This window comes from Chiloscyllium plagiosum, unplaced genomic scaffold (genome assembly GCF_037043375.1).
Source record: "Chiloscyllium plagiosum isolate Xiang-an unplaced genomic scaffold, Cpla_swu_hap1 HiC_scaffold_3, whole genome shotgun sequence".
NCBI classification, from domain to species: Eukaryota; Metazoa; Chordata; class Chondrichthyes; order Orectolobiformes; family Hemiscylliidae; genus Chiloscyllium; species Chiloscyllium plagiosum.
In genome coordinates, this window is record NW_028270141.1 from 122,590,077 (window position 1) to 122,614,641 (window position 24,565).

Here is a 24,565-nt window from a genome sequence, read left to right on the forward strand (position 1 = left end):
GACTAGATTGATTTTTGTAAGACATTTTAGAAAGCCCCATGTGACAAACTGGTCAGAAAAAAATTTTAAAAAAGGGAATGCTGGGGAATGAGTCAAGTCAGATCCAACAGTGACAGGAAACAAACGGTAATGGTTGATTTTTTTTTTTATGAACAGAAAATGATTTCTAAAATTGTTTCACAGGATTTAGTGTTGGGTTTCTTGCTGTTTGTAGTTAAGCTTACATGTAGAATCATAGAAAGAGGCAAATTGGCCCACTGAGTCTGTACGAGACTTCCAAAGAGCATCTCATCCAGATCTGGCTCCCAACCTGTCCCCATTTCCTCGTCTTTACCATGGTTAACCCACTGAACCAGCAAAGCTTCGGACAGTGAGAGGAAACCAGAGCACCTGGAGGAAATCCACATAGAACACGGGGAGAAAGTGCAAACTCCACAGAGGTGGGAGGTACAAATAAAAGCTCACACTGAGGCACATCCATCTCATCTTAAAATTGCAGATTCAATGTATTCATGAAAATAAATCTACACATAAAACAGGTGGGCATTAAACATAACCATTAGTTTGAAATAATCATGTGTGCTTTCTGTCTGCAATAACCAAAATTTTCTTTCCTTGAATCGGTTTTTCCATTATTCTACAAACCAACTATACCACCACAGCTTATTTTCCTGCAGCCGTATGAACTGTTTGTATCTAACACCAATGCAATTTTAGGATTTCATCATTTAACAGCTAAATATTTTCTAATCTATTAGTAGTTACGTGAATATGGATCCAGTACATAGTTCTGCTATTCTGTACAATTCTCCCTGAAAACAACGCAATGGAAATAAAGGAAAACAAACAATCTGTGGAAAATAGCTGTATTTACAGTACACATAGAACAAAATACCCAAACATCATTATTGTTAGTCATGATCTAGGTTAATATGCTTAATCAGAGGTGCTGAAGGAGATGCTCCAAGGTCAGTTCTGAGCCCTTTCCATTACTCAACCTGCATTGTTTCTGATGGTTGATCTCATTTGTTGATACATTGTTCTTTCGCTTCATGGTTTTATTAATAAACTATTATCGCAACCATTTTATCGTTCAAGGGATCTCATGGATGGAGTTCTTGGTTAAATCAAAAGGGCTTCCAGCAAGGCATTTGGATGGGTATATGAATAGAAAGGGTTTAGAGGGATATGAGCCAAGTGTTGGCAGGTGGGACTAGATTGGGTTGGGATATCTGGTCAGCATGGACGGGTTGGACCGAAGGGTCTGTTTCCATGCTGTACATCTCTATGACTCTAAGACAACTTTACATACCGAAACCTGAGAATATCCTTACAGAATACTTTGCAAATTATTTCAATTTTCTCCCATTTCGAAGCAGACTCTGTTAGTGCAAGGTATCAAAGACATTCCAGTACCCAGCTCTGTATTTCTAAGTTCTCCTCTGTAACTTAATGAGGAATATTGGGAGTCATTCAACTGAAGTAGACAGAAAAAAGGTGGTGGCCTGGATTTCCATCCTGGAGGTTGGTAGCAAGAGTTAGGAAAATTCCTGCCTTAGCCTTCAGAGAAAAATGCCACATAGAACAAAATACACATCGAACACAGTTCGACTATAAGGTTATGGAAGTCTCGCATGGGGTTTTCATTCCCTGGGGGAGTAAGTGTGGAAGTAGCCATAGGGATTGCTGGTTGAGGAGGGGAATCACCTAAAAGGCTTGCCTCAGTGTTCTGGGTCATTGCCCAATTAGAGTGTTGGAAATTGGCATGTCCCTTAAAATTGTGTTCTCTTAATATTCCATATTTAAGATTTCCTGTGCAGCATGAGATTTCACCAACCACATTATAGTGGTAGCTAGCCTTCTATAAGTGTTAATAAAAATCAGATGGCAAACTAGTCTATTATGAATGCAGTACTTTGGAAAATAAGTCTTTGTTCTTAGAAGGAATGAAAACTAACCTTCAAGTGGAGATGGGAAAGGGGGCAACGATCATCCTGGCATTGTGGCTAGCTGCCCATGATCACTGATTCAGGTTTAAACAGGCAAATGACACAGCAAAGCTTGTCAGCCCCCAAAATAAGGTACATTAAAGGGGTACATGGAGAGAGAGGGAGGGAAGATCCAGCAGAACAAGTCACCATCTTCTTATGAGAAAACTAGGAGTTCACCTACATCAGCCCAAGAGAAGAACAAAGACTGCATAACACCAGGGACAAACATTCCACTATAAGGTTATGGAAGTCTGGCATGGGGTTATGAAGGACCTTAGGTTATGTTTGGGAGATATACCTTGGCATGGAGTCATGCGGTGCAATGGGGCTTGTTTGGAGTGCATGAGGTGCCATAGAGGGGCCATGAGGAGTGAGTGGGTCTGAGTGAGTGTGATGAGTGAGTGATCTGTTGATCTTTGAGGGCTTTGTGATCTCCGTCAGCTAATAAAGGTGAATGGGCATTAAAGTGGTATAGGCTGACAAATGTACATGAGGTAAAAACCTCATTTATCTCTCCACTCTGCAGGCACCCTGCCTCTATTCCTAATGAAGGGCGTTTGCCCGAAACATCGATTTTCCTGCTCCTCGGATGCTGCCTGATCTGCTGTACTTTTCCAGCACCACTCTAATCTAGACAAAGGTACATGAGAGGCTATGTGGGGTGAGTGGAGGGACAAACTCTCTGGCCTGACTCCAAGAAAATTGTGGGGGAGTAAGCATGCCTTTCTCTGTGATGAATCTGACCAGGTTAGGCGTGCTAAACCATCCCACATCTTTAAAAAAGCATTGTTGAAGTTCAGAAGCCCCAAGGATAGGATCAGGAGTTTCATCAGTGAGATGATGTTACCTAGTATGGTGACGAAATATCTGAAAACAAACCTTCAAGCTCAGTGAGCTAAGTTCTGTACTTAACATCAACCTGAGCTACAAATCTTCTCAAAAATCACTAGGACAGGAATTCCATAATCAAGACACATCACCACATTTAAAAGGGCTCCCAAATTATCCTGACTCAGCAAAAGGCCGGGCCAGTGTTTCAGGTCATGAAATGCTAATTCTTTCTCGGTCAGACCAACTGGGCACTTTTAGCATTTTCTGTTTCTAATACAACTTAGGGGTTATTATAGTGAAACTTGGTGACATTTTCACCAGACACTGTAACACACTAACTTCAAACAATGGCTGTTATTCAAGAGCAGCAAATAGAGCTTAGTTTTCTCTTACATGAACACTGTAGCCAATTATATTGTGCCCATTTGGCTGGACTGGTTGAGATGAGCTAACAGCATCAACACTGTAGAAGACTAGCAATTTTATTGGTAAGTATTTCTCAACAAATATTTCTCAACAAAGAAGTGGAACATTTTATTTGCAAAATACAATGTAGACGGTGGGCAGCACAGTGGGTCACTGCTGACTCACAGCACCAAGGACCTGGGTTTGATTCCACCCTTGGGTGCTTGTCTGTGTGAAGTTTGCACAATCTCCCTGTATCTGTCTGGGTTTCCTATGGGTGTTCTAGTTTCCTCCCACAGTCCAAGGATGTGCAGGTTAGATGGATTGGCCATGCTAAATTGACATATATTGGGAGCTGAATATTCAAAGATTTATATCCTATCGATGTAAGGCAGGTGGACAGAGGGGGTGGGGTTGCCTTATTAGTAAGAAATGAAATTAAAATCATTAGTAAGAAACGAAGTAGGGTCAGGTGGTGTAGAATCTGTGTCAGTAGAATTGAGGAACTGCAAAAGGTTAAAAAAACACATAGTTGGAGTCATGTATATGCCTCCAAACAGTAGTCAGGAGCTGAGGCACTAGATATACCAGAAGGTAGAAATGATATGTAGGAAAGGCAAAGTTACAGTGATCATGGGGGATTTCAATATGTAGGTGTACTGGGAAAATCAGGTTGGTAGTGGTTTGCAAGAAAAGAAATTTGTGGAATGAGATGGCTTTTTGGAGCAGCTTGTGATGGAGCCCATGAAGGAACAGGCAATACTGGATTTAGTATGTGCAACGAAGCAGACTTGATGAGAAAGCTTAAAGTGAAGGAACCCTCAGCAAGCAGTGATGATAACATGTTCGAATTTACCCTGCAATTTGAGAGAGAAGATAGCATCAGAGGTAACGGTATTTTAGCTGAATGAAGGCAACTAAAGAGGCGTGAGGGAGGAGCTGGGTAGATTTGACTAGGAGAGGAGCCTAGCAGGAAAGACAGTGGAACAGAAATGGCACAGGGAAGGTGAGACAACCATGGCTGACTAAGGAAGTCAGGGATAGCATAAAAGCAAAAGAGAAAGCACATGAAGTAGCAATGAACAGTGGCAAACCAGAGGATTGGGAAGCTTGCAAAGACCAACAAAGGGCAACAAAAAAAAGAAATGAGGGAGGAGATTAAATATGAATGTAAGCTAGCCAGTAATATAAAGGAAGACTGTAAGAGTTTCTTTAGATATATAAAAGGACAAAAGATAGGCAAAAGTGGACATTGGTCTGCTGGAAAAAGACGCAGGAGATAGTAATGGGCAACAAAGAAATGGCTTTGGAACTGAATAATGACCTCACATCAGTCTTCATGGTGGAAGACACAAGTAGTTTCCCAAAAATTCAAGACAGTGAGGGGGCAGAGCTGAGTATGGTGGCCATCACCAAGGGGAAGGTACTAGTAAAACTGAATATCCTGAAGGTAGATAGATCACCTGGACCAGATGGACTACACCCCAGAGTTCTAAGGGAGATAACTGACGTGATAGTGGAGGGGTTAGTGATAATCGTTCAGGAATCACTTGGATCAGGGAGAGTCCCAAAGGACTAGAATACTAATAACATAACTGTTTAAAATGGGAGTAAGACAGAAGTTGGAAAATTACAGACCAATTAGCCTTACTTCAGTTGTGAGTAAGATCCTGGAGCCATTGTGAAGGATGAGATTTCTGAATACTTGGAAGAGTATGGCAAAATAGGGTAAAGTCAGCATGGTTTCATCAAGGGAAGGTCATGCCTGACAAATCTGCTAGAATTTTTTGAGGAAGTAATGAACCAATGGATGTTATGTACTTGGACTTCAAGAAGGCATTTGACAAGGTGCCACACAGGAGACTACTGAGTAAGATAAGGGCCCATGGTGTTAGAAGCAAGGTGCTAGCGCGAACAGAAGCTTGGCTGTCTGACAGAAAGCAGAGAGTGGAGGATAAAAGGGTCCCTCTCAGGGTAGCAATCCGTGACAAGTAGTATTCCACAAGGCTCAGTTTTGGGACCACAACCTTTCACTTCATACATTCATGATCTAGATGAAGGAACTGAGGACATTCTGGCTAAGTTTGCAGATGATACAAAGATAGATAGAGGGACAGGTAGTATTGAGGAGGTGGGGAGGCTGCAGAAGGATTTGGACAGGTTACAACAGTGGGCAAACAAGTGGCAGATGGAGTAAAATGTAGGTAAGTGAGAGGCCATGCACCTTGGTAGGAAGAATAGAAGCAAGGACTATTTTCTAAAGGGGGAGAAAATTCAGAAATCTGAAGTGCAAAGAGACTTGGGAATTCTAGTTCAGGATTCTCTCAAGGTAAGCTTGCAGGTTGAATCAGTAGTTAGGACAGCAAATGCAATTTATTTCAAAAGGACTTGAATATAAAGGCAGGGATGTAGTTCTGAGGCTCTATAAGCCTCTGGTCAGACCACATTTGAAGTATTGTGTGCAGTTTTGGGCCCCATATCGCAGTAAGCATGTGCTAGCCCTGGAGTGTGTTCAGAGGAGATTCACAAGAATGGTCCCAGGAATGAACAGCTTAAAATATGAGGAGGACTCTGATCTATACTTGATGGAGTTCAGAAGGATGAGGGGGGATCTAATTGAAACTTACAGAATACTGAATGGCCTGGACAGAGTGGATGTTGAGAAGATCTTTCCATTTTTAGGAGAGGCTAGCACCTATGGGCACAGCCTTACAGTAAAGGGAAGACCTTTTAGAACAGAGATAAGGAGAAATTTCTTCAGCCAGAGAGTGGTGAATCTGTGGAACTCACCGCTACAGAAGGCTGTGGGAGGCAAGGTCATTGAGTATATTTAAGACGGAGATAGATAGGTTCTTGACTGTAAAGAGGATCAAGGGTACTGGTAGAAAATGGGAGAATGGGGTTGAGAAACTGGTCAACCATGTTTGAATAGCGGAGCAGACTCAATGGGCTGAGTGGTCTAACCTGGACATTTTAGCCAGTCGGCAGGAATTGTGGCATCTCATAAAATTTAGCCAATTCAAAAAAAAAGAAAATTCTAGCGATAGAAGGTTATACAGCAAAATGAAACTGGAAATATACTTAGCAGTGTAGCTTTAAATATGAAATTCAAATGTAAGAAACTTATTTGAAATAAATGATTCATCCCATCATACTCTTAATTAATTGTTTCTCAAATATATTATCATTTTTCTTCTCTTGACAGACTATTTATTTAACTTGTTTCCACAATTAAAACAATCAACCCATTTTAGCATGAATGTGACGCCATTGTTTGTACAAGCAGCACAAATAAGCCATGCAAACAAGCAGTGAGGCAACTTAAAAATTAGTTTTGATTTCTTTTTATCATTTATGTTCTGTGGCTGTTAATAGCTAAGGCATATCTAATTGCCCTTCCTTTGAATGGTTTGCTAAGCTATTTCAGAGGGTAGTTCAGAGCTAACTATGTTGCTGTGATTTGGAGTCACATGTAGGCCAGAACATGTCCTTCCCTGAAGGACATTAGCGACCTTTTTCATTTTAAAAAGAAAATCAATAATAGTCACCATTCCTGAGACTAGCTTTAATGTTCGAGATAGAAACAGAAACTAGGAGTAGGCCATTTGGCTTATTGAATCGACTCCGCCATTAAATGTGATCATGGCTGATCCTCTATCTCAATGCCATTTTCCCACTTTCTCCCCCTATCCTTTGATGCCTTTAAAATCTAAAATTTTATCTATCTCTTTCTTGAATGTATTGAGTGAATTAGCCTCCACAGCCTTCTGTAGTAGAGAATTCCACAGGTTCACCATTCTTTAAGAGAAGAGTCATCAATTGAATTTAAATTCTATCAGCACTTACCTGGGTCTGAATCATTAATCCAATGACATTGTCACTATGCAACCATCTCTCCATAAACAGTATAAGTACATCAGGTCATATGTTGTTTCAATTACCTATGTTTAAATTATTTGGTCAGATATTGTATCATGTCCATATATTTTTACAAATCCCTGTCTGGAATTAGTAATGATTTGGAGGTGCCGATGTTGGACTGGGGTGCACAAAGTTAAAATTAAAGTTGGAATTAGTAAAGTTGATTAGATTTACAATCACTTAATGAATCTAAGTTCTGTATGAATCAGTGCACTTTAACAAAGAATAAAACTTTATCCCATAGTAAAGCTTTGGGCTGGTCTAAGTTCCTCCCATGAGTTGTGACAGTTGCCATCAGAAATCTTGCATGTATCCATATCAGCCAGCTGAATCCAATCCTTAAACACCAGTCAGCTATCCAGTAATGATAATGTGGATTCCTATGAGATCATATAGCAATGGTAGGAAGACCTGCATTACCGGATGGCTGTGCACAACATGCTTTATTTAAAGTTGAAACTTTATTGCTGGAACAGCACAGCAGGTCAGGCAGCATCCAGGGAACTTTATTGCTGGAACAGCACAGCAGGTCAGGCAGCATCCAGGGGGGCAATCAACCCCATCTCTGAGTGGGCGTTTTTCTTTCAGGTTTCCTCTAAAAGCGATATAGTTTAACTTCTTGCTTTTCTAAGGATGCCAGCAAGTAATTTGTAGCCTGCACCTTTCACTTAAGAAGTCTGTAGTGACTCAGATTACAGAGTATAGCCAAAACAGGCTTAGAAATTGCAACTAATTAATCAATCAATCAGAAAATTTCTTACTCACTTAAGCTATTTTTACATCATGTCAGGCCTCCGAACTAAAATTTGTAGGGGAAAACTTATTCATGTTTATAGGAATTATCAGTGTACTGCATAAGTTACTGCACACAAGAATGTGTGTACAGGAATGATTATACAAAACTAGACAGTGAAGGAGTGGAAGCAACAGGACTGGCAACAGGGATTTGGAAATTATCAAAGCAGCAAAGGTGCTTTTATGGTGAGATCTAGTGTAAAAATAAAGAGCCTAAAACCCTGACCTGAATGGCTGCACATTTTTTAAAAATGCACAATTATTTCCTTTTTGGTGTTCTCTTCAAACTAATTTTTTAAACTTTAAACACAAGTAGAATAACAAGAGTCTCTAAGCAATTTACTTCTCCATATCAAAAGCAATACTCAAAGTACAATGACTATATAAATTGTATTTTTTTTCCAATATGATAGACTCTGATGGGAGTATGTTGTGGCAAATGAAAACAGAATATGGCAAGATTTATCTTTTTTTCGGAAAGGCAATAGAAACTATTTTCCAGAACAACACGTAGAAAGACTTTCAGATACTTTCAAAAGTGACAAGGAGTGGTACATCATGGAATAAAGTGACAAATAATCATAGAGGAAGGATCAGTAATTCATTGAAACTTCAAATTTCAAAACGTAAAGTCCAGCTTAAACAACTATTTTTGGTTTTCCTCCCACCATCACTATTTGGAACCAATTATTTTGTTATTAGTTATTACTGAAACAGACAGATATAGGAATACTGTATTATTATTTAGGCCAAAATTTTATAGAGGCCTGAGCTACAATGGGCTATGGCAAGATTGGTGGTAGAATCAGGCAAGATGTCCAGTGAGGCCTATCTCAACATTGGCAGCATCTCAGCTTTCACGTATTTGCTGAGTGGTGAGATGAGTCCCTCAATAAATAGCAGTGAATTAACATTTGAAGGGGATTATTGTTTGCTATTAGTAGTCCAACCCCACCTCATTAATATTCAGTTTCTCACCTTAGCAAATGCACCAAACAAACTTAATGTCAAGAATTCTTTACAAGGAAGTCAAGCGGGTATTTGGCAATTTCAACTTGCTGATTGCTCCAAAGAGCCTTCACATTGGAGACCAAGCACCAATATCCCAGGGCAAGCTCCAATGGCATTGGCCAATCCTACATCCATGGGCATTGGCATCCGACATGTTCTGGTCTCAAAAGGACCTTGATGGCTCTTCTCTGGTCCACATATAGGACATTTCTGCACATCAATGCTGTACTAGCAATTCTCACAGTAATGTTGCTGAAAGGACACTTTGTGCTCAGAGTCACACTCGGAGAAAGTGAGGACTGCAGATGCTGGAGATCAGAGCTGAAAAATGTGTTGCTGGAAAAGCGCAGCAGGTCAGGCAGCATCAAAGGAGCAGGAGAATCGACGTAGAAGGCTTATGCCCAAAACGTCGATTCTCCTGCTCATTTGATGCTGCCTGACCTGCTGCGCTTTTCCAGCAACACATTTTTCAGCTCAGAGTCACACACCCAGTACATGTACCAGGCTGCATCTCCAGGCTCTGTGTGCTAAGATAGGCTCAGAATGAGTGAATACTAAGTGGATGTTCATTGCATCACTGCCTTGCATTGCCTTGACTTCTTGCTCTTTGCCCTGAGTCAGAGATAGCAGGCTCATGTTACTTCTGTCTTGAGGTCAAGTTCTTGGACAGGGTCACTCAGACAGAAGATGGTGGCAGAATGCTGAAGACCATTGACCTTCTTCCTATATTGTCACACTCCTCAGGATTGTGACAGCACTGATTTAGGTGCCAAACGCAAGCCAGGCTGGCATGGTCTGGTATTGTAGCCTCCACTGCTAGTCCTAGAGGAAGAAGGCCTCCCACTTCTGCACACTAGCCCAGCAGGACTTCCATGTATCTGCCCACAAAACAGAGCACCAGCTTTCTCCTGCATGCCATGTCTGGAGCCACAGAACCACAGAATTGATACAGTACAGAAGAGAGCCGTTCAGCCCATTCTGTCCATGCCGACCCAAAGACACCCAGATGCCCTTTCTAAACCCACCTTCCTGCATATGGCCTATAGTACTGCAGCTTACAGCATTTAAGTTGCAGATCTATGTACTTTTTGAAAGAATTTAGGGTCTCTGCCTCCACCACGAATGCAGGCAGCGAATTCCACACACCCACCACCCTCAGTGTCAAAAAGGTTTTCCTCACATTCCCTCTAATCCTTCTGCCACTTAGCTTGAATTTATGATCTCTAGTTTTTGAACTCTCTACCAAGTTCCTCTTTTCTACTCTATCCCTACCCCTCACAATTTTGAATAACTCAATCATGTCGCCCCTCAGCCTTCTCTGTTCTGAGGAAAACAACCCCAACCTCTCCAATCGCTCCTTGTAGCTACAATTCTGCATACATAAAAACCGTAAGAATGTAAGAAATAGGAGCAGGAGTAAGACCCATTCAATTTGTACACGGCTCATCTGCCCAGGCTTCAATTCTTCTTTCATACCAGCTCAGTACAGGCGTCAACTCTCATATTTCAAAACTCTATCCACCTTGTGTTTAAATAATTTCAGTGATCTGGCCTCCACTACTCTCTGGGACACAGAATTCCAGATATTTATCACCTTCTTGGAGAAGAAGTTCCTTTGTATCTGAGTTTTCTATGAATGTCCCTTTATTTTGTAACTGTGGCCCTTAGCTTGAGGTTTTCCCATTAGTTGCACCATTTTCTCAACATCTACCATATCAAGCCCCGTCAGAATCTTGTACATTACAAAAGGATCACCCCTCTTATTTCTAATGAATAATGGTCAAAATTGTTTGGCCATACATAAGGGCCAAGTAGCCAATAGAAAGCATGATAAAACACTTCAGAAGTAATTGATGTTTCCTCAATGTGGCCCCTCTCCTCCACAGCAGGGTGGAACCAAATATATAATCCTGCACAAGCAGAATGGACTCAATGGCCTCTTCCCATGTGGCTGACACCAGAACAGACTCCACCACAATGCTGTATCTAATCAATTAAGATATTAATATTCCTCACAATTGTCACAATAATTAACAGGTCCTTGTGATCATAGCTTGGAGTATCCATTAGTTGCACCAAGTCTTCAAAACATTATAGAGCAGTAATATTCTGTCCTTCTGCATAAAGCCAAAGATAAACCTACTCTGTAGTTGGTAAAGGCTCTTCCAAGAAGTATGGATCCTGCAGAGCTTGCTCAGAAGTGATCCTTTTCGTTGGATCCATAGTCAGGAGTTTTTGCAGCTGAAACAAGAGTCAGGGGAGCATTAGCAATATGGTACATGCAACACCAGAAACAGGAATTCACATTTCAGAACAGAAAATAATTAAATATAAAGGCTCAAAATGGTTTTGTATTAATCAGCAAGTTTATGTTGAGTACTAAATTGGGTTAAACTATTCCTATCTAGACGCAACCAAAACATTTGCAGCATATGAAAACAAATCTTTTTTGAACTGTTCCAATTTAGTTAATACACATTGCATCAGATCCAAAAGAACTTAGGCAGCATTATAGAAATCCATCAGCTTCTTTAAAAGGAGAAAAATGGGGAGATCCTAGATGGCAGCGACCCAGCAAGTCTGAGTCTGTAGTGCTCTGCCCAAGACTCAGGCAAAGTAGGCTGCCCGCCTCCACCACACCTGCCAACCCATTCAAAATAACTTTTATTCAATACAGTTAGTCATTTTGCATCAAACTTGAGTAGTTTGGTGCTTTGTTAAAATGACAAAGGGAAAGAATGCCCATGGCTCACAGCAGGTAGGAACCCCTCTCCCACCCTCCCCTGCTGCAGCAGAGGCGTCCGCAGCCGCCCTGGGGGACTCACCTACAGTGGCAAGCCTTGTTGCTGTAATTACCAAGCTGGAAGAGAAGATCGACATCTTCATAGAGGAGTCCAGAAGCAGGTGGGAATCGCTCTCGGCTGCGCTGCAAAAGCACGACCGAGATATTGAAAAAAAAATCGAACATCAAGTTGGAGGGGCAGAGCTAAAGGCCGCGACCTCCGAGGCTGCTGCAGAATCAGCCGTGGGTCGGGTCCGGACCAGACTCTCGAACAGTGAGTCCGGGCCTTAGAAGATCACATCGACGACCTTGAGAATAAGGGTCGAAGAAATATTCGTTGTGTGGGCCTTCCTTGCAATACGCAAGCCCGGGTCGGACCAGCGCCCCCGACCGGTCCTGTTCCAGCTTCAGTATTACAGGGAGAAGCAAATGCTCCTGGAAGCCTTCAGAATCCTCGGGAAAGATCCCCAGGACATGACATATAAGGGATCTAGGATTATGCTGTTTCAGGATTTTTCCCAGCTTTGGTCCGCAAGAGGAAGGCGTTTGATGAAACGAAGAAGCGTCTAAGGGATTTAAACATCCAGCACTCCCTGCGCTACCCAGCGACACTGCGTTTTAACCACGAAGGATCCGTCTATAACTTTGGATCGCTGGAGAAGGCCAAGGAAGTTTTGTACTCTCTTAAATAGATTGTAAGAATTAATCAGTGTGGTTAATGATGCTGTTCTGCAGCACCCCCACCCCCACGACCCTTTTTTCCCCCTTATTTCCTTTGTTGTTTAATATCATCTCCGTGGGATAGGGAGGGGGGTTTATGCGACTTTTTTTTATATAGCCCAGGCAGTTTAGTTGATTCAGGTGGGGGGGGGGGGGGGGCGTTTGCCTTGTCCTACCTTATTTCTTTCTTTTAGAGCGGGGTTTTTTCCCCTTTTTTTGTGTTATTATACTTAATTATTACCTGCTGAGACTGTAACTTTATAGTTTCATATGTTTATACATGGTATTAACATTACTAAATGCATCTCTGGAAGCAAGAGGGAATATCTCCTTTTAAATATGTTTTATATTTGTTTTATTTAGAAATCGTTTTTTACTACATTGGCGTGAGTGTATTAAAGAATCTCTATTTTTGTGAATTTTCTATGGTCTATGCTCGGGGTGTTTGGATGGGGTTCTTTCTCCCGGGGGGGGGGTGGTCTCGGACTTGCTTGGACGATTATGGTTAGTCATTCGATTAAATGGTGCACCTGAAATGTCAAGGGGAGAATTCGCCAATCAAAAGTAGGAAAATACTATCAAACCTCAAAAAAGAAAGGGTTGACATAGCTCTCTTACAGGAGACACATTTACTGGATAAAGAGCACTTAAAATTACAACAGGGTGGATTTGATCTTTTCATCTTTCAGTTCAAAAAGTAGAGGAGTAGTCATTCTCATTCAGAAGAATCTCCCTTTCAAAACCCTAAGTCAGATAAAAGATGAATTTGGATGGTACATACTGATTAAAGCCCATATAAATGGAGAGGAATATGGGATTTTAAATCTTTATTGTCCCCCGGCGCATCCTTTCAAATTTATAATGGAAGCTTTCTCCAAACTGATGGCTCTCGGGGCTCGTCACACAATTATAGGGGGAGATTTTAATTGCATTATGGACCCGGAGATAGACAGGATATCCAAGAGTACTGCGGGTATATCCCCCAGATGCAGGCAATTGGCGGATTTGAATAAAGAACTAGGATTAGTAGACGTGTGGAGGTGCTTTCACCCGCAAGGCAGAGATTTCTCTTTTTATTCTAATCCACATAAGTGTCACACTAGAATTGATATGTTTTTTGCCCCTCGACCTTTTTAAATTCCATATTATCCTGCAAAATAGGAAATATAATAATTTCTGATCATGCTGCAGTGTATATGGAAATCAAGACGAGGAACAATGAGACGCCTCCCCCCACCCCCCTCCGACATTGGCATATGGATTCTTTCTTAATGAAGGATAGTAAATTCATAAAATATTTCTCTCAAGAATTCAAAACTTTTTTGGAAATTAATTCACGTACGGCTAGTAACCTGTCAATGATGTGGGGGACCATTAAAGCTTAAACGCGCTGTCTGATCCTTACATACTCGGCAACCCAGATGCAGATGAAGTTCTCTTTTTTATTAGTAATCCTTTGACGTCCGTGCCCCGCCTGATCGAAGTTATCAATTTATTCAGTGCATTCTCAGGCTACAAAATTAATTTCTCAAATCGGAGGCCATGCCAATGGGTGGTCTCACTAGTATGTCCCACTTATTGGATGGATCTCATTTTCCCTTTTGGTGGTCTCTGGAGGGTTTTTTATATTTAGGTATTTTTATCACCCCAGTATTTGGTCAGCTGTACAAGGTCAATTTTGTGCATCTACTGGAAAGGATAAGGCAGGACCTTCAATGTTGGGGGAATCATCCAATTTCTTGGCTAGGTAGAATAGCTCTAATTAAAATGAATGTCTTGCCCCGTCTCTTATACCCTATGAGAATGCTCCCAGTGATGCTGCCGAGGCCGGCACTGCGCAAATTGTATGGTTGGCTTGGTACTTTCGTCTGGAATCATAGGCGGCCCCTCATTAAGTTAAAGAAGCTACAACTTCAACAAACAAGGAGAGGGCTGGACTTTCCAGGCTTTAAGAAGTATCAGCTGAATTCCCTATTAAGCTACATAGCCAATTGGGTCTCGTCTGAATCTGGCTGGACATCGAGGCTTCTCAAGTAAAGTGTCCTCTTATTAACCTCTTATTTTTAGATAAGATGAAAGTCATTATGGACCATTGTAAAAACCCTATAGAATTAAACACAATTAAAGCCTGGAAGATAATGTGGCAAAACGAGCGTAATTCACATAAAACCTCCCCTTATACTCCTATAGTGGGTGCATGGGGTTTTCAACCGGGGCTCACAGATGCCACATTTAAATCCTGGAGGTCCAGGGTATCTCCTGTTTAGGGGATCTGTTTGATGAGGGGGTCTTGATGTCTTTTGAACAACTGCACCAGAAATTTGGACTACCTAATGGAGACCTCTTTCGATACTTCCAAATTCGAGATTATATACAGAAGAAGACTACGCTATTAGATAGTCTTTATAAATCAGATAAAGAACGTAGAGTGTTGTGGCCAATGGGTTTACCCTCGGTCAGCACTCTCTATCACTTATTACATAACGAAGTGTCAGAAGACATGGAATGTTTGCTTAGAGCATGGGATCAGGAATTGGAGTTGGAAATATCCACAGAAATGTGGGATGACATCTGGGAAAATGCCAGAAAAATTTCCATCTGTAATAGAACCCAGGCCATTCAGTTAAAGATACTCCATAGGACTCATATAGCACTGGAACGATTGGCAAAATTTAGGGCAGGAGCATCTCCAATGTGTCCCAAATGTAAAATAGAGGTGGGCACTCTCACACACTGCTTACAGAAATATCATAAGATCTGCAAATACTGGGTCAGAGTAGCAAATGCTTTGACAGAAATCTTGGGAACGGAAATTAGAGTAGATCCAGTATCTCTTCTCCTGGGCTTTTCGAGCTTCCCTTCTGTGGATGTGCACGGGAGGAAATTATTTTCCATTCTCTCCTTTTGTGCAAGGAAAAAATATCTTAGTAAACTGGGTAGTTGAAGGCCATCCAGAACTTTCGAATTGGCACAAGTTAACCATGGAATCCCCTTGACTTCCTTACAAATATTCCCCTTGACTTCCTTACAAATATGGTGCACCAAAAAACTGAATTATTCAATAAAATATGGCAGCCCTTCCTGAATCATACAGATACAGATATTTCAGCCATTTTGTCAAGGGCTTTCATCTAGTTGTGGTAGTGATTCTGGCTGGTCCGGGGGGCCCTTGGGGGAGGGATCCCATGAATACGGGTTTTATTATGACTTGATGCTAATTGGTTCCGAGCATGTACTTCACTATTTAATTACTATGTTATCCTTCTTTTTCTCGTGAGTAATGTAAGATATTTTATTATACGCTCTGGTTAGTTATAGGTTAGATTAGCAGTTAGTTGAGTTTTGTTTTCTCCTTTTTTTTCCTCTTCATCTCTTTTTTGTTTGATAGGTTTTGGTTATTATTTATTTAATACTTAATTGCACATTAATGTTTGTATTTGTGTTTTTATTTTGTAAGTTTGCAAAAACATGTTAAATTTTCAATAAAAATATCTATTATAAAAAAAAGAGAAAAATGCAGCCTTGTAAACATAATTATGTGACAAGTGTTTGAATGAGAACTCTCTAAAGGACCAATGATAAAATCCATGGAGGTACACTATGCAAATCAAATTTCTAACACATTGTTGTCATTTTTCTTCTTTGTTGATCTACTGTAATGTTATTCTATAGCTGTTACTAACAAGAAATATTGCTGGAATACAAATCAATATTTCAAATGTTTAGTACAACTTGCAACTCCTCAGATACTCAAGCACCAATAACTGGTCAACTTTCAGGCTTGTGCTCATTAATGGCAAACAACATTCTCCCTGCACAAGTACAAGGTGATGACCATTTCAAACAAGAGGGAATCTAACTGTCCCATGTTACAGAGTCAATGGCATTACTATCACTGAATCTTCCACCATCAATATTACCATTGATTATGAATTTAATGTGTCTAGCCACATAAATACTGCATTGGCAAGAGTGGGTCAGAAGCTGGGAATTCTGCAGCAATTATTACTTGAGGAAAGGTATTCTGCAGTATGGCACCTCATGTCTACCACCTACAGTAGACAAGTCAGGAGCGTGATGAGTACTTTCCCGGATACGTGCAGCTGCAACAACATTCAAGAAACTCGGCACCATCCAGAACAAAGTAGCCTGCTTGATGGACACTACTACCAACATTTACAGCTTTCACCATCCAGGCATTGTGGTAGCAGTGTAGCAGCACCTTTCAAATGCGTGACCTCTACCACCTAAAAAGCCAAGAGCAGCAGTAGGAGTTCTACCCTATGTTCAAGTTCTCTTCCAAGACATGTACGATCCTGACTTGGAACAATATCACTATTCCTTCACTGCCATCAGGTCAAAATCTGGGAACGAACTTCCAACAGGTCTGTCAAGGTCTGCAGCAGTTTAAAAAGGTAGCTCAGTACCACCTTCTCCAGTGGCATTACAAAATGGAAATAAATGTTGGTCTACCCAGCGACACCCACATCCCATAAACAAATTTTTAAAAATAGATGCTCATGATATTTTACTGGGTTCGCACACTAAAAATTAAGCCCTGCTGTTCCCAGAGTTGGCACAGAAGTTAAAGATTTTAAAAGAGTACACAATTACCCAATTTACCTGTATGTTACACCCAGGTTGACAGAATGCATGGATTATCATACTTAGTAATCATTAGCATTTATTACAAGCAAATGGATTCCAACTGTGAGCAAACAATTATGAACAATCAACATAAGTAATATAACTAGTTAAAACTCTAACCCCCTATAAAACTTCACCTACACATTCACATAGACAGACACCCAAAAAAAATGTATGTGATGGGCAGGAAGGGAGTGTAATGGAGCTGTTCACAGAATTCATTGAGATGACCTTTTGGCTTGTCAGAACTTGCTGCTTCTTAATCTTCTATCTCCAGGCAGGAGCCACAGAACAGCCAATTCACACTTATAAAGTCTCTAACTTATTGGTTCAAAGCTTCAACATACTGAAACTATTGAGAAGGGAAAAAATAGGCTTTCCTCAAACTTAGTGATTTTTACTGAAGAGAAAATGCTGCTCCTTTTTTCTTGGCGCTACAAACATTCACACCCACGAGCTGTTCAGCTACCTAGGATCCGATCACATTTGCTGACATGCTGAATGCTTTTGCCATCTACAAGTGGTCAACACTGCACAGACCAAATCAGCCACTTGTTACCAGCCAAATCTCCCCTCATACACATCCCCTGGCACTAGTTCATCTGTAGTAACTTACCCCGTTGCCAAACAATAACAATGTAAACAATGAGGGTCAGGTTACTTGCTTTTAAAAAATGAAGTCATCTTTTCCACAATACTTCTTTTTCTTTAAGAACATCCCCTGTCCATTTCAGTCCAGAATCAAAAAATACAGAAAATTACATTTTCTTTACAAATTCCTGTTGTTTCATCCTCCTTTCTTCTCAGCAATGTATAAACCATGAGGATGAACATGAAAAGATAGCAGTGAGGCCCAGAGGTACATCCAAAGCCTCAAATACTACAGAAGATTGCAGGCAGCCACAATGAAGAACGCCAAAAATAGAAGCATACAGCCATGATGGAACCCTGTATGTTTCAACAAGATCGCCTTTCATTCTTCCGAGCTCCAATCAAAATAGGATCACACTGCTCAACCTTTCTTCATAAGACAACCCATTCATCCCAGACAACAGCTAATGATTGTTCTGAATTGCTTGCAATGCCAGTCCCCTAAAGAAAGGAAATCAAAATTATACATAGTATTCTAGGTGTGGAGTTTGCACATTCTCCCTGTGTCTGCGTGGGTTTCCTCCCAAAGTCCAAAGATGTGCAGGTCAGGTGAATTGGCCATGCTAACTTGCTAGATGGATTACATTTATCTAATAAATTAGTCAGAGGGAAATGGGTCTGGGTGGGTTACTCTTTGGAGGGTCGGCATGGACTGGTTGGGCCGAAGGGCCTGTTTCCACACTGTAGGGAATCTAATCAATTCAAGGGGAAAATAACATTTAAGACTGTATGAGAGATGAAAGTGCTGATTGGTTGGCAAGTAGATTCTGATTGTTAGAGGTGCTGCCATGAAAAATGTTTATGGTGGCTGACAAATGACTGCCAAGCTTTATTTAAATTTTAAAAAAAGTCAGATTGACTTTGATTGGCCAATACTGAAAAATGAACCAGAGAATGGTTACCACCATTACACCAAAACAAATACAGTGTGTGTACATGTTCTTTCTGTCTGCAGAGTAGAGGGTTGTATATTAATATATGTAGTTCCCATTCCCAAAGACTGAGAATCATACCACACAGCAATTCCCATCAGCAATTCATAAACAAGCAAGATATTGATTTTATCTAGTTTGCCCGCACTTGTAAACCTCACAACACAATGCCCAACTTTAAATGCAATTTTGCAATTGGATTACGTTTGTTACATAATCCTCAGTGTGAGAAGAATTACTACATCCGTGGTATGTCTGTCAGTCAAGCTCACTGTTTACTGTGTACTAGAAGCTGTATATATAGTTAGCAACCGATAGTGTACCTTTTTCACAGTTTTTCTTTCTCAGTTGAAATCCTTTCCAAAGGCATTGTGGGTCTACCACCAAATGAACTGCAGTGGTACAAAAAAGCAGCTCATCACCAACTTCCTCAAGGGCAACCTGGAATGGACCATAAATATTGGTCCAACCAGCAATACCCACAATCCGTGACAAAACGAAACTTTGTTGAGAGTTGTGCATTATCTGCTTAAATTTCTGCCACTGCTTCTCCAACATTTTATCTTTCACTCTATTTATCCTGTCCACTTTTGCCAACTCTGTTTCCATACTCTTGCAATTACCTTCATTTAAGTTTCAATCTGTTCTTGAAACTTATATTTCTCATCTTCAAACTAAAAGTGAAATTCTATCACATTATGATGCTCTTGCCTGCAAAATTATTTTCTGGGGACTAAAATCAATTAATTAGTTAATTAGTTTGTGTCATCATCCCTTATCAAGACTAATATAACCTGCTTCCTGGTTAGTCCAGAATATATTGTTCTAAGAAACTGCTCCAAATAATTGCTATGAACTCTTCCTCCAGGCTATCTTTACTGAAATGGTTTTATCAATTTCCTATCACTCTTCATTTCCACCACTTACATTTTTAGCTGATCATACTAGCTTCTCCACTAGTGAATGTCTAGTACTTTAAGATCTCCTTGTCTTTCAGATCTTCCAGGAAATCAAGGTGTTCACATCTTGGACACTTGGCTGAATTAAGTTCTTTACTGCCCTGCTGAGGTACTGAGGCAAAGTCAAGCTCAAAGTTTGTTCCTGTTCTGCCAGTTGTGCTAGAATTTTGGCTCCCTGAACTAAATGGACTTTTCCTAATCCATGAAGCATTTATTAGAGGATGAATCTCTCTGAGGTTCCCCCACTTATCCACACAATAAATACCCCTTTGAGCAATTCTTTAAAAAAAGCTTGAGGGAAAAACTTACCAGAAGAAATACTTTACTGTCCGGCTTGACTTTGTGTTTCTCCATATATTTAATAAGGCTGCTGTTAGCATAGCTGAATACAAAACAAGATCAACAAGTTAGACTTCGATATCAGTTCAGCTCCAAGTGGACAAGTTATAACAATGTTCAGTGTAGATGATTTGTCGTTGAGGATTTACTGTTTTCTTTACTATTCTTCACCTTGCAAATGATAACAATAGCATACTAAAAATAAGCAGATGATAAACTCAGCGCATAATCACAAATCTCTCAGCCACATTTGCCTTCCCCCTCATTCAAGGTATAGTGTAGGCATTGAGAGATCAGAGAGGGTGGTTAAATAAAATAATACAGAAAGATTTTTTTGTTGATTGTTCTAACTCCCATTACAGCAGCTCTGATGAAAATAAACTACAATGGTTCCAGTCATAAAGCATTTTTAAAAAGTCTTACCAATGCTCTGTCGAACAGACTGAGCTTGATATTCTTATTTGTGGCTAGGAAGTCAGAGGCATATACAAAATAATGTTCTCTTTAAATACTGTTCTCACAACATGGGTGATGTAGGAGACTCTGCTTATTATCTGCCCTTATCCACCTTCCTGCCATAATAGCTATTATCTTTGCTAGGATATTTCAGTATGCCGCTGATTGTATCTAACTGGGAAAGTGTTCCCTTCCCTTAAAAGGCATGAAAGAAAATGGGGTTGCATAGAAACTTTCTCTGGTGCCAGTCACCAAATTCGTAGTTTATTGAATACAGTTTCACAACTTACAAATGTATAGCCAAAAATCAGCGTAAATGTTAATTGCAGAAGTTGAAGTTAAGGAAATAAAAAGCAGAGGCATTGATTGGATGATTGCTTGAGCCCATACAAAAAGACAGCTTTGACACTGCTAAGGGAGTAGAGGTGGGAACAATGCACTTGTGATGTTTTAATCAATGATTTTTTTAAAAATCTATGATTAAATCTAAAACTCAGCAAAGGTTTTACATGGTCTTCTACATCACTGCTGGCTGTCAGAAGGTTAACTTCATTGACTGCACCTTAAAAGCAAAACATTATTATAATACAAAGTGTGAGTTTTTACCTAGTGCCCAGGATAGGAAATTGCTAATAAATGATAATTATTCACAAACTGGGCATTACTAATATTGATATATGTGTTGCCTATGAGGAAAAGATATTTCAATTTCCTCAGAATGGCAGGGATTTACTAACATACCTTGGCTGTATAAGTTTTAGATAATTTTCTGGTATTTCCTGCATAAAGAGCAAACTCCAATATAACTTCTTATATCTTGGATGCATCACAGAATTTGGAGGGTCTGTTCAGAAAAACAAATTGAAGTTGCCTCAAATAAAGCTTCAAAAAGAGCACTGGGAAAAACGCGATCTGTGAGTGGTGTCATTGTACATCATTGCATGTCATCTCCAGCATCTGTAGCGTTTTGATTTTATCCGACTTTCCTAATCTAACTTCATCACGTAAATTTCTCAGCCTTGAAACCATCATTGCAAACTTCTTTTGCACATTTTCCAATGTATTCATATCTTTCCTGAATTGTGGCACACAGAACTGTTCACAATACTGCAACCAGGGGTTAACTAGTCTGCTATACTAGTATCGTCCTTGCTTTTGTAGTCTATGCTGCTATTAATAAACCTAGGATACTACATGATTTGCCAATTGCTTTTTCTGTGCCTGCCCTGCAGCTTTAATGACTAATGTTAATACACACCCAGATCTTTGTGCTCCTGCACACCCTTGAGAACAGTACTCTGATTTATATTCAAGTACAAAGATCATAAAGAAAGAAAGTGGAGGAACCAAGGTATTGGTTAGCTCAGTTGGTTGGGCAGCTGGTTTGTGGTGCAGAGTAATCCTAACAGCATGGGTTCAATTCTTGCACCAGCTGGAATTAATGCAAAAGGGCTCTCCTTCTCAACCTGTCCCCTTGCCTGAGGTGTGGTGATCCTCAGGTTAAACCAGCATCAATTGTCTCTTTCTAATGATAGAGTAACACTACTGTGACTTTACCTTTTTTCAAAGTGTATCAACTCACACTTCTCTGCACTGAACTTCCCCTGCCACCTGTCTGCTTGCTTCACAAACTTCTTGATGTTCTTTTGATATTCTACACTATCCTCCTCACAGTTTATAACATTCCTGAACTAGTACCATCCGCAAACATCGAACTTGCTCTCTGTAAAAGAAACGAATATGGAATGAACTACCAGACTTAGTGGTAGATGCAAGTACAGTCACAACAGGACTTATACACTTAATGGTAAGGTGCTGCTAAACAAAGGGCTACCTTGGAGTGCAGGTTCATAGCTCCTTGAAAGTGGAGTCGCAGGTAGATAGGATAGTGAAGGCGGCATTTGGTATGCTTTCCTTTATTGGTCAGAGTATTGAGTACAGGAGTTGGGAGGTCATGTTGTGGCTGTACAGGACATTGGTTAGGCCACTGTTGGAATATTGCGTGCAATTCTGGTCTCCTTCCTATCGGAAAGATGTTGTGAAACTTGAAAGGGTTCAGAAAAGATTTACAAGGATGTTGCCAGGGTTGGAGGATTTGAGCTATAGGGAGAGGATGAACAGGCTGGGGCTGTTTTCCCTGGAGCATCGGAGGCTGAGGGGTGACCTTATAGAGGTTTACAAAATTATGAGGGGCATGGATAGGATAAATAGACAAAGTCTTTTCCCTGGGGTGGGGTAGTCCAGAACTAGAGGGCACAGGTTTAGGGTGAGAGGGGAAAGATATAAAAGAGACCTAAGGGGCAACTTTTTCACTCAGAGGGTGGTACGTGTATGGAATGAGCTGCCAGAGGAAGTGGTGGAGGCTGGTACAATTGCAACATTTAAGAGGCATTTGGGGTATATGAATAGGAAGGGTTTGGAGGGATATGGGCCGAGTGCTGGCAGGTGGGACTAGATTGGGTTGGGACATCTGGTCGACATGGACGGTTTGGACCGAAGGGTCTGTTTCCATGCCGTACATCTCCATGACTCTATGACTTAAAGACATTTGGACAGGTACATGAATAGGAAAGGTTTAGCGGGATATGGGTCAAACTTAGGCAAATGAGACTAGTTTAATTTTGAAAAGCTGGTCAGCATGGAAGAGTTAGACCGAGAGTCTGTTTACCAGTGACTCTATAAATCCATTTATTTCTCACTGTTTCAAAAGATTTCTCCTTATTTTCTGCTCATTTCCTTTAATTTCCATTTCTGTTCCAATAGTTTATTGAATTTCACTCTCTGGTCTCAGGATATTTCTCACACACTATTCACATTAGCCATTGTCTTTCCCACCACTCAATTTACTCATTCTCCAAATCATTGTCATTAGTGGATTCACACCATTGTGCTTTCTTCCATTCCCCTTAAAATTACATAAATTCTCAAAAATATAAGCCCTTCCCTCTTGCTTCAGCCATGCAGTCTCACAATGGCCTGAAGCATAATTATATGCTTATGTAACCCAGGACAAAACAACCTAAAGATTATCACCTTCCCATTGCATATAGAGAGAAACTTTTATTCTTGGTAGAGTCGATAAAAAGATGGCACTATTTTGAGTTAAGGATCAAGAAGTTTAGAGAGGATTTGAGGATAGTAAGAATCTGAAACACCGTCTAAACAAAAAGGGTAGTAGAGGCAAGAATCTTCAAAACATTTAAGAAATATTTAGATGAATACTTTAAATGCCATAGCATACAAAGTGATAAGCCTAGTACAAATATCAGTATCAATTATCTGAATATTGGATTACCTGAAGGAGACCTCGAGGTCCCGATAGAAACATTACATCAAAGAAATGTTTCCAACACTAATTGCGTCTTTTGTTTACAGTGATTAAAAATGAACCCGGCTGACTGAAATGCTGCAGAGAACAGTCCTGGATGTCGATGGGAGACCAGACACCGTCTCCAAATGACTGACCTCCCGCCCTCTCCCGCCATACTTTCCCTGGAGCTCTACACAGACGTGTACTATAAACCCCTTTCCCCAGATAATCTCTCCATTATTGTACTGTACAGGGCAAAGGTGGAACCTGTAAAAAGGTTGCAGTAAAAAGTTGTGTGCGCAGCTGTGTGAATGTTATGTGGAGTCTCACCCCCCCCCCAAAAGGCAGCAGCAGTAGTCTTGTTTACTAGATTACTTACAGTGTGGAAACAGGCCCTTCGGCCCAAAAAGTCCACACCGACCCGCCGAAGCGCACCCACCCAGACCCATTCCCCTACATTTACCCCTGCACCTAACACTATGGGCAATTTAGCATGGCCAATTCACCTAACCTGCACATTTTGGACTGTGGGAGGAAACCGGAGCACCCAGAGGAAAACCCACGCAGACACAGGGAGAACGTGCAAACTCCACACAGTCAGTCGCCTGAGGCGGGAATTGAACCCGGGTCTCTGGTGCAGTGAGGCAGCAGTGCTAACCACTGTGCCACAATGCCGCCCACATGGTGTCCAGTCCAGCTGCCCCAGAGTGGGGGCTGTGGGTGGAGGGGGGGGGGGGGGTGTTGGACGAGTTTGAGGGATGAGGGGGAAAGGGGCAGTGTTGGATGCGGTGGGGTGGCAGGGGCAGGCATGCGGT

General features: G+C 40.9%; 1 protein-coding gene across 7 annotated transcripts in view; it reads right to left on the bottom strand.

The window, feature by feature from the left end:
- The window catches only part of cdk19 (cyclin dependent kinase 19), a 388,472-nt gene that overhangs the window by 255,984 nt on the left and 107,923 nt on the right, over positions 1–24,565 (bottom strand). For all 7 annotated transcript variants that reach the window (XR_015754380.1, XR_015754379.1, XR_015754381.1 and 4 more), the window contains 2 exons: positions 19,955–20,027; positions 11,098–11,195 (listed from right to left, as the gene is read on the bottom strand). Coding sequence is in view for 4 of the 7 variants with exons in the window: in XM_087983083.1 (XP_087839209.1) it covers positions 11,098–11,195; positions 19,955–20,027 (171 nt within the window). In the remaining 3 variants the exon portion in view is untranslated. The remainder of the gene's footprint in view (positions 1–11,097; positions 11,196–19,954; positions 20,028–24,565) is intronic.